We start from the raw sequence: 16,186 nt of genomic DNA, 5'->3' as shown, positions 1-16,186 counted from the left end.
GCGCTTACCTAGGAAGCGCAAGGCCCTGGGTTCGGTCCCCAGCTCCGAAAAAAAGACCAAAAAAAAAAAAAAAATCTCGGGGTGGAGAGATGGCTCAGAGGTTAAGAGCACTGACTGCTCTTCCTGAGGTCCTGAGTTCAAATCCCAGCAACCACATGGTGGCTCACAGCCATCTGTAATGGGATCCGGTACCCTCTTCTGATGTATCTGAAGACAGCTACAGGGTACTTAAATAAATAAATAAATAAATACATAAATAAATAAATAAATAAATAAATATTTTTGAAAAATCTCAACTGTGCCTTAAAATGTTATCACTTTACATCTCTGTTGGCCATCCGTGATGCGACGCGCGCGATATGACTAACCTCGGAGAAACAGGACATGGGGCTAGGAAGCTGGACAGGTGCAAGAAGAGAAGATCTAGTTGACTTCTACCTGAGCATCACCGCATTGGTGCCTCAGTGGCTCCTCTAAGCTGTACCCTCTCTACCACCTGGCTTCCGACTGTGAGCAGTAGTAGCATCCAGGACTGACAGTTCTGATGGAAAACATCCTGACTCTCGATGTAATGCATTTGTCAGTGTTCCCGTTGGTGTGGGGAATTCCCAGTGAAGTCTTGACACGTGCATGGTTAAGCATTTGAGAAGCAGTGTTTCTTTCTGCCAATGGCCTAGACAGACAGACAGGAAATCTGGATTTAAGGCTGAGACCAGCAGTCGAGGCATCAAAGAGCACGTCTCGAGATACCAGTGGTTCTTAACCGTCCTAATGCCACGACCCTCATGCTGTGGTGACCCTCCCCCCATAAAATTATTTTTGTTGCTACTTCATAACTGTAACTTTGCTATTGGTATAGACCTTAATGTAACGATCTGGGTTTTCTGATGGTCTTAGGTGACACCTGTGAAGGGTCACGGCCCACAGGTTGATGAGTACTGCTCTATACCACCCTTCTCCATACGAAAATGGTAAATATTGGGGTCCTCAATTTAAATCCTGGTCTTCCACATTATGAAAGACTTCTACTATTGGTCAGTCCCAAGATAGAGGAGAAAATACGCTTTGAAAGTCGCCCCCAAACACACGATGACTTAGCTGTCACTAAGGTTAGGATGAGAATCGAGATGCTGCCAGTGTTTCTGTGAACAATGACAAAGGCTGAGTCACAGACCTAATCTCTATCAAACCCCTCGCTGGACATCCCTTGTTTGGACATCTGCCCCCCTTTGTAAGCAAGGTGAGTTTGACCTGCAGAGTTTTGCTCGAAGGGCATCTGCTCCTGTCCAGCCTTTTCACTCTGCGCACTGAAGAAAAATGAGGCCTGGACCAGTTGGTTGGCTGGCGTGTGGCACAACTAAGATGCCTGGACAGAGCAGCTCCTGTCATGCCCCTGCCTCTGATGAGACTGGCCGAGGAATCAGCTTTGTGGAAAACGCCTTTTTCTTCCTCAGCCTCTTTCTGAGGCCAGTTAGATGCTGGGGCTACTGGAATCCCCACTACTCAGGGCAGCCCTCAAATATATCAAGACTCCTCAGAGGCTGCCACAGATTGATATACTGACGAGTCTCAGGAACCGGCAATTTGGTTTGCATAGCAAAGATGTTGCGTGTGCATTTTCCATTTCTATTTGGGGAAGCCTGAAGGACTTGTGGAGATTGTGTTGGGTGCTGAGGTCCCCTTAAGTCCCTTCTGGGGATAGTCACTCTTGCCATCCTTGGAAAGTGACAGAGAATCAGTCTGTGGGTTTCTTTCATAAATATCAAGATATTGTTAAGATCCTCATGTGTCAGAAGCTAGCCATCCTCTGTGTTAGGAGGGAATTGCATTGAAGTCATGGGGTACAGCACCCCTGCCATGCCCACTGCTCAAACCCAGTACATATTACCCAAATCATTGCAGAGAAAACCGAGCCCAGTGGATTCAACCCATTCACATCACTCTGTGCCTTAGAACTCAAGCACCACCCAGAGACACCAGTGTGACTCTCCGTGGCTGGCATTATTCCTGCGGACCACACTCGGGGGCTTCGTGCCCAGACTGCTGTTAACGGCTGCTCTTCAGGGTCATTCGTGTAGAGACGGATTCTTCTGCTGTTGTGGGAAAACATTGATTATGGAGTCTCAGGGACCCGGGTTCCAATCCTGACTCTGCCCACTGTCGCTGCTCCATCTTGGATAAGCCGGTTAGCTTTTCCGAGTCCCGGTTTCCTTATCTCCAAAATAATAGCACCCACCCACACGGCTACTGGAGTGTGGAACACTGTAAATACAGAGGAGTCTGGCATTTGAAGACTGTCCAATAAAATTTCTTCTCCCCCCATCTCAGTTTGAGCAAAGCAGAATGATTCACACTTGAAAACAATAAATCACAAGGCTTATGGACATTGTGGTCTTTATGCCTAGAAGGATTCACAGTGTCACTTCTGGAAGTGGGAAGAGAAAATGAGTGGGCTTCGTGCTCAATAGAATTCTAAGAATGCTGGCAATTTGCAGGAGCATCGAGGGACAGCATGAGCCCCCACCTGGTTTCACCTTTAAATTCTTTCTCTTCTTACTTCTTCCCTGAACTCTCATGTCGTATTTGTCCTGAAAGCTTCCCATTGGTTGCCCAATTCATTCCTGACCAACACTTGGGCAGGCCCCAAACCCAGTGCCTCAGTGTGACCTGTAGGGTGACATTGTTGCCGGTAATAACCTCCATGTTTCTAAAGGCTGCCTCAGGGCAGCTAGTCTTGTGCAGAACCCCTTATTAATGAGCAGCCCTGCCTGCAGTGTTGACAGTGGAGATAGAGCAGGCCCTCCATGACTCATCTCCCTGAGACCCAAGGCAGGAATCGGGGACTCTCCTGTCGGCCCAAAGCATCCCAGCCTGGCCTTTCTGGATGCACCTGCTCTACAATACAGCACACAGGGCAGACGTGGATGCCCTGAGATAGAGACCCATTCCATGTGGGCAACTTCTCCCAGGCTCTGCCATGTCCCTAGGAAGCCTTAGTGCCATTTAGCTCAGTGCCTTTTCCTGTAGTCTTAAAAACATTTCTCATATATGGAGGGGTCCGGGCTAGACTTCTCCCTCCATTCTGGGAAATGTGCTTTGCCTAGTGTAAGAATGTTCTTTCATTTCCTGTATGTGTCTCTTATAAGTGTGTGTGTGTGTGTGTGTGTGTGTGTGTGTGTGTGTGTGTGATATTGTCTTGTTGGAGATATATTTACCGCCCCCCCAGCAAAATCCTTTTCGCCTGTTTCCTTAGAAAGTTTTGGGAAAGACAGAGCTAGAGACAGTAGAGTCAGTCAGCAGAGAGCTGAGCATGTGAACAAGAACTCCCAGCGCATAGGTAAGATGCTGCGCACAACGGCACACATGCGTACTCCTAATGCTTGGGAGGCGGAGACGAGTACCCCTGGACAGCTACTATTGGTTAGTTAATGAACTTCAGGATCAGTAGGAGACCCCATCTCAGAAAATAATGTAGAAGGTGAGAATGGAGGACACCAATACTGACTCGTGGCCTCTCCACACACACGCATGTGCATGCACACACAAGAAGTAATGGGGGCAACAGACATTCAGATTGCTACTCCCTGCTTTTGTGTTTCTCCTCTACCACAGACAGCTACCCTGTTAGAGGTGAACCTGGATCCCAGAGGCAGGATCATCTGTCACAGTTGAGAGATATGCTGGCGGCAGGATTGTACGACATCTTTGCATGGGAATCCTAACGCTACTGGAATGAGTAAATTAGCTTTTCAGGTGAATTGTCTATTCAGAAGCGAGCTAGTATCTCTTGTTTATTTCTCCCTTCTAGGCTAATTATCAGCATCTTTTACTCAAATTCAGAAGACGTATGCCTAGTGCTATTTTAGGTTTCCAGGAACAATCCACTGGATAGATGCCTCCAGTGCAACCCTGGGGTTCGTTAGATTCATTAATTCGCTGTAGTCAATAAACGCTTTGAAGTCCTTTTATTAAAGGAGCCACCTAAATCCAAAGTACTACTATAATCAGGTCTAATGAGGTCAATGCTTTAAACAGAGGCCCTTTAAACCCTATATAAAGCTTCTCTGCCAATCACTGGTACAGGACAAAAGTAGAGGAGGCAGGTGAGTCTAGGTCCTGGTGTTTAAAAGCTTCCTTCCCAGTGGCGGAGCCACACTGAGGTCTGCTCAGTTGAACGAAGCCAGAGGCCCAGCCAGCCTCCGCCTGATGGAGCCTCCGACTGTCACACCTCTGCTCTAGGACATGTATTAAAGGCCATCCCTGTGCGAAATCTTAATCTACAGGTGGCTGCCGCTAAAGGTGTCTCCAAAGACTTCTCTGGGAGACTGCAGGGGAGGTGAGTGGTTGCTCCCCTTGCGTCTTGTGAAACACTGAGCACGCTTCAGAAAGGAAACAGGGGGGAAGAGCCCTTCTGAGAAGAGACAGAATACAGCAACCCTCGGCTCAGTGTATGTGGGGCAGGAAGACGTGATGTCGGATTGAAATCTACTGGGCGTCACACTGTCAAGAGTATGCGAAAGGCATGGCGTGCTTCAGGCTGCAGGGATGTTGTTTCAGGAGTCACACTGTGTGTTCTAAGGGCAGGCACAGTGTGCTGAAGGCTAAAGGGGTGTTCAGGAGTCACACTGGTGGAGTGTGCTAAGGGCAGCTATGCTTGGGACTGCAGGGCCGCTGTCGAGGAGCTGGGAAACAGACACTATATTGGAAATGATTCTGAGCTTTTCGATGTATTGTTTAAATGACAGGGACTTCCTGTTAAGAAACCTTCAAGTTTTAAAATTAATGTGTTTCTATTTCCATCCAGAACAGGTCCTGAAGGGTAAGAGTGACAGCCATGGTACCCTCGGTGGTGTTCTGGGGACTTATTGCTCTCATTGGTAAGTAGCAATTTTCCCTTATTCTCAGGGTGTCTGCTTTCTAGCATGTCAGAAGGAACAGAGAGTGACTGGCTTAGCTATTAACAGACTGAGTAGTTGTTTGCTTCTGTGTGTGTGTGTGTGTGTCTGTCTGTCTGTGATGTATGTACAGGTGTGTGTGTATGTGTGTGTGTGTGTCTGTGATGTATGTACAGGTGTGTGTGTATGTGTGTGTGTGTCTGTGATGTATGTACAGGTGTGTGTGTGTGTCTGTGATGTATGTACAGGTGTGTGTGTGTGTGTCTGTGATGTATGTACAGTGTGTGTGTGTGTGTCTGTGATGTATGTACAGGTGTGTGTGTGTGTGTGTCTGTGATGTATGTACAGGTGTGTGTGTGTGTGTGTGTGTGTGTGTGTGTGTGCATGCACAAGGGCATGTACACACAGGGAGAGGTCAGAATTGACATCATTCCTCCATCATTCGCTACCTTGTTTCTTTAAGACAAGGTGTCTCACTGGAACTGGACGTTCTGATTGGTAGGCTGGCTGTCACACTAGTTCAATGAACATAGCAATCAAACCCACTTCCCCATCCCTGACCAACTGCATTTTTTAAAAATTTTTTTCCAAGACAGGGTTTCTCTATGTAGCCCTGGCTGTACTGAATCTCACTCTGTAGACCAAGCTGGCCTCAAACCCACTGGTCTGCCTGCCTCTGCCTCCTGCTTGCTGGAGTTAAAGGTGTGCGCCACCACTGCCCAGCCCAACTGCTCGTTTTTTAAGAGCGTCTTCTGCTTGCTAAGTGCACAAAGGAGGTATTAGCAGGGATTTAAAATAATTAAATACTAATTAGCCTATGTAGTTTCTGACAGTGCACCCATTTGACTGAGTTTCTTAGAAAGAGGAGTGTGGAACAGTGCGAGAGGTAAGACATGAAGAGAAAATCCTCGCTGCTAGGGAGTGGATGAGAGGCTTTACATGTAGAATGAAAATCCATTAGCGTGGGGATTTAGAAGGAAGAAGTCACATCCGTATAGCATGGTCAGACCTGAAAGACTTTGGGGGAGGTCAAGAAATGAGGAAGTGGCTGCTGGAGGGAAGGAATGACTTAGCAGGAGCTCTCTGGTCAGATGCCAGGGAAATGTCCAGGGTGGAGTGATCTAGTCGGTGAGGCCAGAAAAGAAGATTCCTTTTCATTTTTCTAACAATTATTTTATTTTATGGGCATGGTGATTTGCCTGCGTGTATATGTCTGTGCACCATGTGTGTGCCTGTGTGGGGCAGAGGAGGGCATTGGATACCTTAAAACTGCAAGATGGTTGTGAACCACTATGCGGGAGCTAGGAATTGAGCCCTTGTCCTGGATAAGGTTAGTGGAACAGTAAGGAAGGGATGAAGAAGAAGAAAGGAGAAGAGGAGGAGGAGGAAGAGGAGAAAGAGGAGGAAGAGAAGGAAGATGAAGAAGAGGAGAAAGGAGAAGAGGAAGGAGAAGGATAAGAGGAGGAGGAGGAAGAGAAAGAAGAGAAGGAAGTGTAAGGAGAAGAAGAGGAGAAGGAGGAGGAAGAAGGTGAAGAAGAGAAAAAAGAGAAGAGGAGGAAGAGGAGGAAGAGGAAGCGATGAGCTAGGTGTGGTGGCTCATCTCTGTAATCTCAGCACTCAGGCTGATGCAGAATTACCACAAGTTCGATATTAGCCTTGACTTCATAGTGAATATCAGGTTAGTCTGTGTTAGGGAGTGATACTTTTTCTCAAAATAAAAATAGATACATAGAAAATAATGGAAGAGATCGTGGAAACAGCAGCCTAGGAAAGATGAAGACCCTCTGCAAACAGTGTTCCAGTTGTCATGATAGATTGGAAAGGAAGTACTTTAAAAGTCTTCTAAACTCGTAAATGAGAGCCCAAGCTAAGAGCAATAATTTGCAGCTACCTGAGGTCAAAAGCAGAACAGCATGTTGGTAAATTTTCACTCATTTCTAATTGCCAGCTAAGAGCAGAGTTGTGCAGCCAGTGAATTAATGACAAGCCCCTGTGCTATCTGTGTGCAAGCGAAGGATGACAAATTTTAAAAGACTTGTGCGTCGATGACACTGGCATGAGCAGTAGAGGGTCTGTGGTCGATTGCAGGTCCTTAAAGCTATAGTCCTCAAACAGGCATGACAGTCAGCTGAGGAGGCTATTGAAGAGCAGGCTCGTTGGCATTGGGGATAATATTTCTGACTCAGTAGACCTGGTATGGGAGCCCAGAGGGCAAGCATTTTTAGTAAGTAGCTCAGGCTGCGTTGATGGTTGTGGGCTGTGCCTACACAGTGAGCTGCTCCTCTATGAATGGACAGTGAGCCTGTCAATCTCTTCATAGCAAAGGAAGGTACTAGGGGCCAAGGAGTGAAATGTGAGGATGATTCTTTTTCATATAGGCAAGTAAAAAAGGCTCTCTGGCAAAGCGATTTTTTTGTGTGTGTGCCAAGGATTGAGCCTTGGCTCGTGCTGAACACACACTCGATTCCTGTTATAACCCCCACTCGCTTTCATAAAGTTACTTTTGGAAAAACATTAAGGCATATATTTTATAAACAATATATATACATGTACATATATACATATACACATATACATACAAATAAATATATGTGTATGTGTGTGGTTTTTCCAGACAGGGTTTCTTTGTGTGGCCAATACTGCTGCCTGTAGCCAAGGCTTCAAATACACGTCATAGCCAAAGATGACCTTGAACCGGTCCTCCCATTTTCACCTACTGACTGCATAGATTGCTGGTGTTACCAGTCCTCTCAGTTTATGCCTTGTTGGTGATAAAACCCAGGGCTTCAGGCAAGTTAGGCAAGCACTCTACCAACTGAGCTGACTTACCAGGTCTAAAACTTCCTTTAGCTGGAGAAAATTTCAAACCGACGAGACAGAGAATTGTATAGTAAGCTTTGACCAACCCTGACCAGCCTTAACAGCTTAAAACCTTTGCCACTTTTATCTAGCCCCTGGTGCCTACCTTGCTTTACTCTGCCCGTGTGCACATGCGCATAGCTATGTGTATGTGGCGTGTATATGTTTGACTGAAGTCTTTTAGAGCAAATCTAAAACATCAAAACCTTTTGCCTGGGGCTGGAGAGATGGCTCAGTGGTTAAGAGCCCTGGTTGTTCTTCAAGAGGTCCCAGGTCAGACTCTCAGCATCACACGGTGGCTCACAACTGTCTAACTCCAGTTTCAAGGGATCCAACGCCCTCTTCTGGCCTTCGTGGTGCACAGACTTACAGGCAGGCAAAACGCCCATACACAGAAAGTAAAATAAACTAAAAAGGACAAACAAAACTTTTCACCATCAAAATGTAAGACCATCTCCAGCAGAAGATGTGGCTCCTCCCTGTCACACACATTTTGGGGGGGGGGGGGGGTCCCGAGCCAGGAATCGGCCATTTTCTGTACCTGGACCTTCTTAGAAGAGAGTGGTACTCAGAGACCACAGAGACCACAGTTTGGGAGCGAGGAATGCTTCACTTGGTGCTGGCGTTCCCTTCAGATCTTTGAAATAGCAAAAACTAGAGAATGAACATCTTTCTTTCAAGAGAATATCAATTTCATATTCACATAGATATTTTAAATTCATAGTTGAGAACACAAAAGCTTTACATTGGTTCTAGACTTGTACCTATGCAGTGTTGCATATATTTTTTCTAATAGTACATATGTTATCATTTGTGAAGACTATCAAGATAACCAGCAGTGAGCCTTTGAATATAATTTATGATCACACAATATATTCATATAACACACATATATGTCCTATGATGCACTGGATATATTTACATTGACATAAGCGCATCTGAAATAATTGTATCTTATGTGTTAGTCTCCCGATTTTGTATAGTGTTGGGTTTGCTTGTCTCTTGATAATTCCTCTTTCCTAGTCAATTTCATTTTTAAACTATAGCAGTATCTGCGTGCCTCCAGAGTAAAAAAAAAAAAAAAAAACTACCTACAAACTACCTAAAAAAAGTCTACTTGCGGGGCTGGGGATTTAGCTCAGTGGTAGAGCGCTTACCTAGGAAGCACAAGGCCCTGGGTTCGGTCCCCAGCTCCGAAAAAAAGAACCAAAAAAAAAAAAGTCTACTTGCAAATTAATGTTTATCCCCATCTACCGTCAAATGATGAGACTGAAACTGTGAGTTATTTGTTAGGCTCTGGGCTATTATTGGGGAGTTACCCCTAATCTAGTTCTCGAACACTAGACTGGCTACTTCCCCAAGCACTTACTGTTTGAGTCTTCCTGGGTTACTTCTGCTCCAGGGATCTGGTGCTCACGGGAGGCATTTGCTCTGGCACCTGCTGCTGGTCCATCGTGACTAATGGAGACCTCCTGTTCTGTCTTCTTCTTCCTCTCTCTCTCTCTCTCTCCTTCTCCTTGTGGTCCCTACTATGACCCCCCAGTCTGATAACTCATATTCCACCCCTCTCTATTCCCCTCAGTAATTGGCTGTTGCCAGTTTTATTTAACCTTTTTTTTTTTAAATTGGGGAGTAAGGTTTGTATAACAAGGACTGGCATACTGGGAATTTGCTCATTTTGTGGCAACCAGATCTTGGGGTACAGAATTAAGCATACGAATATAAGCAGATTCAGACCAACCCCCAACACCTAGTGTCTAGCCCTGTTCCTCTCCCTAACAATTCTCATTGTTCTTTGGTTCATCTTTGTATTGTTTCTTTGAAAATATAAATATAATGGGATCGCATATGAACATACAATCCCATCACATGATGGGCTATTTCCATGCCCAGAAGCACTTGTGTCAGAAGGTGCTCTAGAACCTTCTCTGAGTCTTGCGCTGGGCGGACACACACACACACACACACACACACACACACACACACACGAAACCTGTATGCACCAATTTTCATACACATTCCCATGGTGCTCTGGAATATGTCCAGAGGATAAAAGAAAGTTTGCGATCAAAATGGGAAAGGGTCATTTTTGCTTTGTCTGATCAATCCTTGGTAGAAAAAGTGTTGGGCAGGATAAGTTAAGGTCTCTACTGTTACACAGCGCGTGTGTGTGTGTGTGTGTGTGTGTGTGTGTGTGTGAGAGAGAGAGAGAGAGAGAGAGAGAGAGAGAGAGAGAGAGAGAGAGAAGTCAAGTAATTTTCTCACGTATAATCATTCTGCCTTCCAGGCACTGCCAGGGGCTCATATCCTGGGTTCACTCACTCCACAAACCCTCATGTGCACTCTCGTCTATACCATGGCTGCTACGGAGATGTCATGACCATGGAGACTTTTGGGGCTCCCTGTGACATAAACAATCTGATGAATTGTGGTAAATACAAAATGGAGCAGGGTCCTACCCATCCCCATCTCCATTGTCATTTGCAGAGTTTTCTTAGGAGGTAATTAGTTTTGAAAAGGTGCCAACATCATAATAACAATAACAACCATGAATCAAAATTAAAAGGTAAAAATCAAGCTGGGAGTGGTGGTGTACATCCTAAGGCAGAAGAAAGGATTTTATCAGTGATTCTCAACCTGTGGGTCCCAACCCATTTTGGGGGATGGGGGTCATTTACAGGGGTCACAAATCAGATATTTACATTATGATTTGTAACAGTAGCAAAACTACAGTTATGAAGTAGCAACAAGATACTTTTATGGTTGGGGGTCATCACAGCATGAGAAACTGTATTAAAGGTCACAGCATTAGGCAGATTGAGAACCACTGCTCTATATTTTGAATTCTAGTTCAGCAAGGGCTATACTGTGAGACCCTGCCCTGCCCCCCCCAAAAAGTCCTAGCTAACCTAACAAACTACTTCTTTTATTTCCTGATTCTTTCTTTCTTTGGGGGGGGCAACAATATATTTGATTTCAAATTTTACACATTTATTTATTTATTTAGCTCAGAAATATATATAATTTATTTTAAAAGAGAAGAGAAAATGTCTCTAGCATATTCATCTTGTACCTCAAGGTCTTTAAAAAAACATTTTAATTGGATTTTTTAATTTACATTTCAAATGTTATCCCCTTTCCCAGTTTCCTGTCCATAAGCCCCCTATCCCCTCCCCCTCCCCCTTCTTCTATGAGGGTGCTCCCCTACCCATCTACCCACCCCTTCCCGCCTCCCTGCCCTGACAGTGGGGGCGGGGGGGGGCAGCCTTGGCAAGACCAAGCGTTTCTCTTCTCATTTGTGCCCGTCAAGGCCATTCTCTGCTATATATGCAGCTGGAGCCATGGGTCTGTCCATGTGTAGTTTTTGGGTAGTGGTTTAGTCTGTTTGTTGATATTGTTGTTCTTTTTTTTTTTTTTTTTTTTTGGAGCTGGGGACCGAACCCAGGGCTTTGCTCTTCCTAGGCAAGCGCTCTACCACTGAGCTAAATCCCCAACCCCGATATTGTTGTTCTTATGGGGTTGCAAACCCCTTCAGTTCCTTCAAACCTTTCTCTAACTCCTCCAATGGGGACCCCGTTTTCAGTTCAATGGTTGGCTGCGATCATTAGCCTCTGTATTTCTCAGGATCTGGCAGAGCCTCTCAGGAGACAGCTCTATCAAGCTCCTGTCAGCATGTACTTCCTGGCATCAGCAATATTGTCTGGGTTTGGTGGCTGTATGTTTATGGGTTCCTGATTCTTTCTAAACCATGCCTGGATGTGTTGATTTTGGCAAAAGAATTCAAAGGTTCAATTCTGGCTTTGCTGTGCTCAGTTCACGGTGCAGCATGAGTATTCTAAGCAGGCAGAGCCTCTCATTCTTGACACTTCTCTCCTTTGCAATCCCATGCTAAGCCTTCCTCGTGCAAGGTCATGTATGAATCCGTGTTCTCAGTGCACAGACCACAACCTCTGGCACAGAACTAGCTAGTTGCAGAGCCGGATTAAAATCCTGATTCCTAGTCCCCTAGTGCAGCGTCTTGACAGGAAGGAGGACGAGAGAGAGCTGTAGAGGCTCAGGCAGGCGTCAGTGGCTCCTGGGTTTCCGCAGTTGGAATGATTGCCCTGATCTGTGGGCGTGGTTAGAAGCAGAGGCTAAACTAGTAGATCGAGAACCGGACCCCTTCTGCAGCAGAGGAAATTGTTTAATCGTTTCTTTTCTGCCGACATAGGGATCCACGGTTCTGAAATGTTTGCCGAGATGGACTTGAAAGCCATAAAGCCTTACCGGATCCTCATCAAAGAAGTGGGACAGAGGCACTGCATCGACCCAGCCCTCATCGCTGCCATCATCTCCAGGGAAAGCCACGGCGGGGCTGTCCTGCAAAATGGCTGGGACCATAAAGGACAGAGGTTTGGCTTGATGCAGGTAGGGGGCCAGAGACTTTACATTACCCTAACTTCATCTCTCCGAGGTGAAGCTCAGAGTCCATTGCAGGACGGAACACCCAGGTGTCTGGGCACACCTCCCTCTGTGACACCTGTGGCGTTTCATTCTAGACAGCCTTTGGGCATTTCTTTTTTTTTTTTTTTCCCGGAGCTGGGGACCGAACCCAGGGCCTTGCGCTTGCTAGGCAAGCGCTCTACCACTGAGCTAAATCCCCAACCCGGGCATTTCTTTAAAACCGGTTTCCAGGCCTTTTCTTTGTTTATTTTGAGGCAGCATTCCACTCTGTAGCTCTGGTCAACCAGATACTTTGTAGCCTATGCTGGGCTCCTACCTGTAATACTGGGATCATCTGTACCACCAAGCCTGGCTAGAAACAATATTATATTTGAATTAGCTGCATTTTTTCATCACAAAAACTTATAAATTGGATACTAAGTATTTGTTTTGAAATCTTTTTTTTCTCCCTCTCCTCTCTCTTCCTCTTTCCACCTATCAGAAAGAACATAGTGAGCTTCTCCAAAACAGTTCTCTGACTCTCTTGTCTATGAGAGACAAGACATCAGAATGTAGGCCTTCCTGGATTAAAGGAAAGATGCTACCACTGGTATTTGAACTTGAATACAAGGGGAGAGACCTGGGAACTGCAGAACTGTAGAAACGGTGCCACCTTGCCCAGACACTGACATGGTTGTTTGAATTTTCTAGCTTGATAAAAACATGTACCATCCTATTGGTTCCTGGGACAGCAAGGAACACCTTCTACAGTCTGTTGGGATTCTGACAGAAAGAATTAAGGCACTGAAGAGGAAATTTCCTACCTGGAATGCAGCTCAGCACCTGAAAGGTAGGCCCCACGCCTTGTGCTTTATTTAAATGGGCAAGTAAATGAAATTACTGAAAGTAACCGTGGCCCAGGCCCCCTGGAAGCATCCCCACAGCGCAGGCTCCAAGGCGCTCATCTCAAGAATGGATTAGCAACCTCTGAGTCCTAAATGGCCTCACGTTCTTCACCTTCCTGCAAGATGCTGGGCTTCTTCTAATTGTACTTCTGGTCAACTATTAAGCCACTGACCAACACCTTAACAGAATAGTTTAAAACAGTGTTTACATTCTCATAGTTTTTTTTTTCCTTCCTGGGCCAACACTACTATTTTTTTTCAAATTGTTTGAATAAACTTTTACTCTGAGAAATTTCAGAGCTTCAGTTAACTCAGAGAAGTCTAAGTAAAAAAAAACAAAAACAAAAAAACAACTCTTTTTGGCTGAACTCAGAGCCCCTCAAGGTCAGCAGCTCCAGCCAGAATTAACTCACTAATCCTACCGACATAGCTCCCCCTTTTGTTTTTTGTTTTTAATTTTTTGTTTGTTTGTTTCTGTTTTGTTTTGGTTTTGGAGACACTGAAACAGCCAGTCATCACAGCCAGAAAAACAGAATTTTCCCCCTTAGATTCACTGGCTTTTTCTTCCTATCCATCATCGGTTTTTCATTTTGCCTTTTATAGGATCATGACTTACATAGTTTCATGGATAATCTCTTTCCGTCCTTTAATAGTCTGAACTCAGAGCAAGGAGTTCTCTGTTAGTATCCCAAGGTCCTCAAAGGCAGGAATGAGTACAGCCAGCCTCAAACACAAGTCCTTTAAATATATCAACAATGACTGCAGATGGACTCTTAGGGTAAAATGGTGCATGCGTACACACAAGCCCTCCTGAGAAATGAACAGGTCTTAGGTAGCTTGTTCTCGGTGAGGGACATTTCTGACACAATAGGTGCTGTAAAAACATGTTGGATGGATGAATTGTTGAATAAATGAGAAAATGTTACAATCTTGTATTAGTTCTGTCAGATCTGGGCTATGTAAAGGGAAAACAGAAACCTTACTACTCTGGACTATTTGCCTGGTGGTATTGGAAGCTCGGGTCTTATTTCTGCTGACTTAGATTGGAATCTAAACCCCATGTGTTTCCTTTCAGGTGGTCTGACTGCTTTTAAGTCGGGGATGGAAACTATTGTCACTCCTGCAGACATAGAAGGCGACTTAGTGGATGACATCATTGCCCGTGCCAAATTCTATAAAAGACATGGCTTCTAGGTAGAGAGAGTTACATTGGTGAGGCACTCAGCTAGTCTCTCTTTCAAGGTTTAACATTAGCCCATTTCACTCAATAGGAGCAAAGAAATGGTTAAAATTATGAAAGAAAGTTCATCTCCGAAGTTTTCAATCAAAGCTAGCTAAAGAAAGGAAGGAAGAGAGGTGAGGACATCCAACCGTTCAGTTGCTTGAACAACTGAATACGTGCAAGGCCCCAGGTCCCATCTTTATCACAAAGAAAACACCCTGACTTCTCGTATGGTTCCTAGGAAACCTACATAGACATACATATAACTTGTGGTCAGTATGAATATCATAGCATACGGCATGTGCATGGTCTAGCTGTAGCCCATGATTCTAATGATCACCTAAACTCTGCCAGAATTACTAACCAGAAGTCCCTTTCGCAGTATCTACCCCAATTGCTAGGACTCTGCTCATGAGATGTGTCTGTCTCGGAGGCCAGATCCACCCTGGGGCAATAGACAGAGCAGGGACACGGGTGCTGGCTGTGGCTTTTGGTTGCCTGGTGGGGAGAAGACGTGATAACCTGTTGGATTATGAAGCTTTCGGCATCTGTGCCAAGTGGCTCCTGGGATTTTTGCTTTTGTTGGGGATATTTGGTGGATATTTTCTGCCTGTTTCTTCTCTGAGAAGGAACCAAATTTTTACTCTCCTTCCTTCAGCCACTTTGTAAAGAGTCAGGTAAATCTTTCTCTGCCCTGTGATGGCTCAACCCAGCCTGAGGAAGGGGCCAGATCAGAACTGGGAATCATGGATTTGGAGACAAGGTCTTGCTCTATATCCCAAGATGTCCTCAAACTCATAGAAATCTTCCTGCCTCAGCTTCCTGAATTCTAGTATTACAAGTATGAGTGCCGTATCTATAGCGTAATCAATTCTAGGGATCTGACAAGGCCCCAGCCTTACCAGCTATTAACTATTGTTCCCAACCCTGCATGTGTGCAGACTGAGATATTCTTCAGATGACCACACTGCTCAGGGGTGATTTCTTTTGGGTTTTCCCCTGGAAGCATCAATTTCACCCAACACCAGCCCCTTAGATATCACCATTGTAAAGATAGCTAATGTGTAGGCCAGGTGTGTCCAAACAGTTCACTGCCTTACTCCCCAAAGGTTTCCTCAGGCTCTCGTTCCGACCGACATGCAGAGATGTCCTAGAGGAGGCCACATAGTAAAGGTGCCTTAAATTGGCTCCCTCTGCACCAGACCTGTGACAAGAATGTGGGTACAAGTAGTTATGGGGGGCACAGAAAACACTGTTATAAAGTGGTTCGGTGATATGGAGTGAGAAAATAGCAAAGCACATGTCACCAAGCCACTACCCTAGTTGGCAACAGGACTCAGCCTTGCAGGAAAGCTGTGAGCATTCACCACAGATTTACCTACACAGGGGCAGGACTGGAGTCTGCACAGCACCTCTGAAAGCAACTGGTTGAGGTACCTACCTGTAGGGAGAGGGTGTCATGTATTGCTAGTCTGATGTGCTAAACAAGCACAAATGTGGAACCCTTGTCTAAATTTCCAAGAGTGAGAAGCTAGGGGGCACAGACAGGAAGACCAAGTGAGAATTCTGAGAGGTCCAGGGGCACGGGAGGTACTGGTAGCATCTACTGTAGGAGGGAGGAACCATCGCTCCAGAGCTTCCTGTTTCTGTCTCTGACTGAATAACACGTTACAAATAGTCTTGAAATACACATCTACTATACCTCCTGGTTCCAGTGCCAGGCTTCTGCAGAATCTGTTAGAATAGCTAACTGGACCCAAGAGAACAATCTCTGTCTCCATCCTCCTTCCACCAGTAGCTCAATGGTCAACTCCTAGGAATCTACTGAGAACAATGCCTATGATGTTAACCCAAAATATGGTACCATTAAATTGTCTCATGTC

At 45.3% G+C, this 16,186-nt stretch overlaps 1 protein-coding gene across 1 annotated transcript; it reads left to right on the top strand.

The window, feature by feature from the left end:
- Positions 1-4,834: 4,834 nt before the first annotated feature.
- Positions 4,835-15,539, top strand: Lyg2 (lysozyme G2). Its single transcript, XM_063268118.1, has 5 exons — positions 4,835-4,877; positions 10,042-10,185; positions 11,965-12,161; positions 12,888-13,026; positions 14,157-15,539. Exons 1-5 carry the CDS (start codon positions 4,835-4,837, stop codon positions 14,273-14,275), a joined length of 642 nt encoding a protein of 213 aa, XP_063124188.1. The 3' UTR covers positions 14,276-15,539.
- The last annotated feature ends 647 nt before the right edge of the window (positions 15,540-16,186 follow it).

The sequence above is a fragment of the Rattus norvegicus genome, chromosome 9, assembly GCF_036323735.1.
Source record: "Rattus norvegicus strain BN/NHsdMcwi chromosome 9, GRCr8, whole genome shotgun sequence".
Lineage (NCBI taxonomy): Eukaryota > Metazoa > Chordata > Mammalia > Rodentia > Muridae > Rattus > Rattus norvegicus.
Note: the sequence above shows the minus strand (reverse complement) of the source record. Positions and strands in the feature narration are given on the sequence as shown.